The sequence below is a fragment of the Macaca thibetana genome, unplaced genomic scaffold (genome assembly GCF_024542745.1).
Source record: "Macaca thibetana thibetana isolate TM-01 unplaced genomic scaffold, ASM2454274v1 unplaced_scaffolds462, whole genome shotgun sequence".
In the NCBI taxonomy this organism is placed as follows: Eukaryota; Metazoa; Chordata; class Mammalia; order Primates; family Cercopithecidae; genus Macaca; species Macaca thibetana.
This window is the reverse complement of record NW_026089251.1, coordinates 1-2,138: the sequence shown is the minus strand read 5'-3', so window position 1 is coordinate 2,138 and position 2,138 is coordinate 1. Positions and strand designations below refer to the sequence as shown.

Here is a 2,138-nt window from a genome sequence, read left to right as displayed (position 1 = left end):
CCCCCAACATGATGCCGTGTGTGGCAGACATGACGCTTGGCTTTGCTCTCTGCGAGTTCCATCTGTGACAGGGGCTACTTGTGCCCCTGGCCTCATCAGCTCAGGCTGAAGGTGGCCCTGGTCCTGACCAGAGGGACTTTGTGAAGCAGAAATAGATGGCCTGGTGCAGGGGCCGAGCCTGGCCAGGATCTCAGCCCTGGGAGTTGTAAAGAAGGCCGGCCTGTACCATGAGCATCTGTACCAAGCTGTGCCCATGTCACGGTGTGCTTGGCATCTGCCCTTGCACAGGTGCATGGCCTGTCTGCGCTCAGGCTCCCCGCCTATGGGACCCAGGCTCACAGAGGTGAAAGAGGCAAGCATGGCGCAGGGGCCTCCGAGAACAGCCAGCCTCGCTTCAATGCTGGGAGACTAACATCTTCCATTTTGTCTTCTGCCCAGGCCAGCTGCGGGCCGTCCAGTGGCTGTGCTACTTCTACAGCGTCATCATGCCCAGGAAGGCCCAGTGTGTCATCTACCACAAGCTCCAGCTCTCCCTGACCCACAAAGTGGCCGACAAGGTGCTGGAGGGGCAGATCCTGGAGACCATCAGTCAGCTCTACCTGTCCCTGGGCACGGAGTGGTAAGGGCTGGCTTTGCAGTGGTGGAGGTGGGGGCGGGCAGGGCAGGGAGGGGGGCACAGGGAAGCTGGCTCAGGGCGCCATCAGCCCCTCTCCTTTTGATCATTTGGTTCTTTGGCATCAGATGCTTTGAGCTGGTGGGCCTGGGGTCGTCCCAGGGCTGCTGCTGGCCCGTGAGTCCCAGCTTGAGCCTCCCTTGTTGGGTCAAAGGTCATCTCAACCCCAGCAGAGGCAGTACGTGCACTCTGGGCTGTTCTTCCTATTATGGTGGCTTTTGTCATCTGATCTTTGCCTGCCCTGAATCTTCACTCCTGGCCTTCATCTGTCCCCTTAAATGTGACCACAGCAGCCACCTGTGGCTTCTCTCCCACAGAAGACAAAGCCAGTTGTGTCACCTCCTTCCCTGGGGCAGGGTTTCAAGGTCTCACGTCCCATATGTGGCCTACTCCCCTTCCCCCAAGCATCCTGACCTGGTGGGGTAACCATGGCCCTGGCCACCCCACCCATAGGGCCCAGTGACATTGCTGCAGTCACACCCCCTCGAGTGTTGGACTTACTGAGAGAGCAGGGAAGGAGCCAGATTCCATGGGGACCTGGGAGACTGGCTCCAGTCTTGGCCTCAGGTTCACAGAAGGAAATGGGCCAGTGTGCTAGAGCCATGCTTCTCAAAGTGTAGTCCCTGGACCAGTAGAGCAGCATCCATGTCACCTAGGAGTTTGTGGCAAGTGGGAGTTCTAGGGCCTGCCCCAGGCCTGTGGAGCCGGAAGCTCTGGGGGCAGGGCCAGCAAGCTATAAGGACAGGCCTCCGGGTGACTGTGATGCCTGCACACCTTGAGAATCATCGGCCCAGATAGCCTCTGAACACTAACGGCTCCTGGTGCATCTGGAGAAGACACAGGCCATGTCTGGGAGGCAGGGGAGATGGACTAGCACACTCCTCCTGCCACAGGGCAGCATGATGCTCGATTCCCTCAGAAGGATGTCCTTCATCTTTTCCATGCCGTGTGTGTTCACCCTGGCCCTCCCAGCAGCCTGGGAAGGGCAGAACACTGCACACACAAGAGGGCTGTTCCCAATCTGCACATTCCAGTTCATCTGTCGCCAGACCCACGGGAGGAGGCAGACTGGTTCCAGGAGGATGAGAGCCCTTGTTCTGACACCTGCGTCTGATTCCAGGGCCTACAAATCCGCTCTGGACTACACCAAACGAAGTCTGGAGATTTTCATTGACCTCCAGAGGAAAGAGGAGGCGGCGCATGCCTGGCTGCAAGCAGGGAAGATCTATTACATCCTGCGGCAGAGCGAGCTGGTGGACCTGTACATCCAGGTGAGTGACAAGGGATGCAGGAGGACCCCTGTGCTGTTCACTCTCTGTCCATCCACCCATCCATTCATCCTTCCATCATCTATCTGTTTACCTGCTCATCCTTCTATCCATCAATCCATCATCTATCCATCATCTTCCCATACACCTGTGGGTCCTTCCATCCATCCATCCATCCTTCCATCATCCATCCATTC

General features: G+C 57.7%; 1 protein-coding gene across 1 annotated transcript; it reads left to right on the top strand.

Annotated features, from left to right (window-relative positions):
- Positions 1-404: 404 nt before the first annotated feature.
- Positions 405-2,091, top strand: LOC126947449 (SH3 domain and tetratricopeptide repeat-containing protein 1-like; the record flags this gene model as incomplete). Its single annotated transcript, XM_050778091.1, has 2 exons — positions 405-619; positions 1,794-2,091. Coding segments are annotated over exons 1-2 (432 nt in total), but the record flags the coding sequence as incomplete, so codon positions are not given.
- Positions 2,092-2,138: the final 47 nt, after the last annotated feature.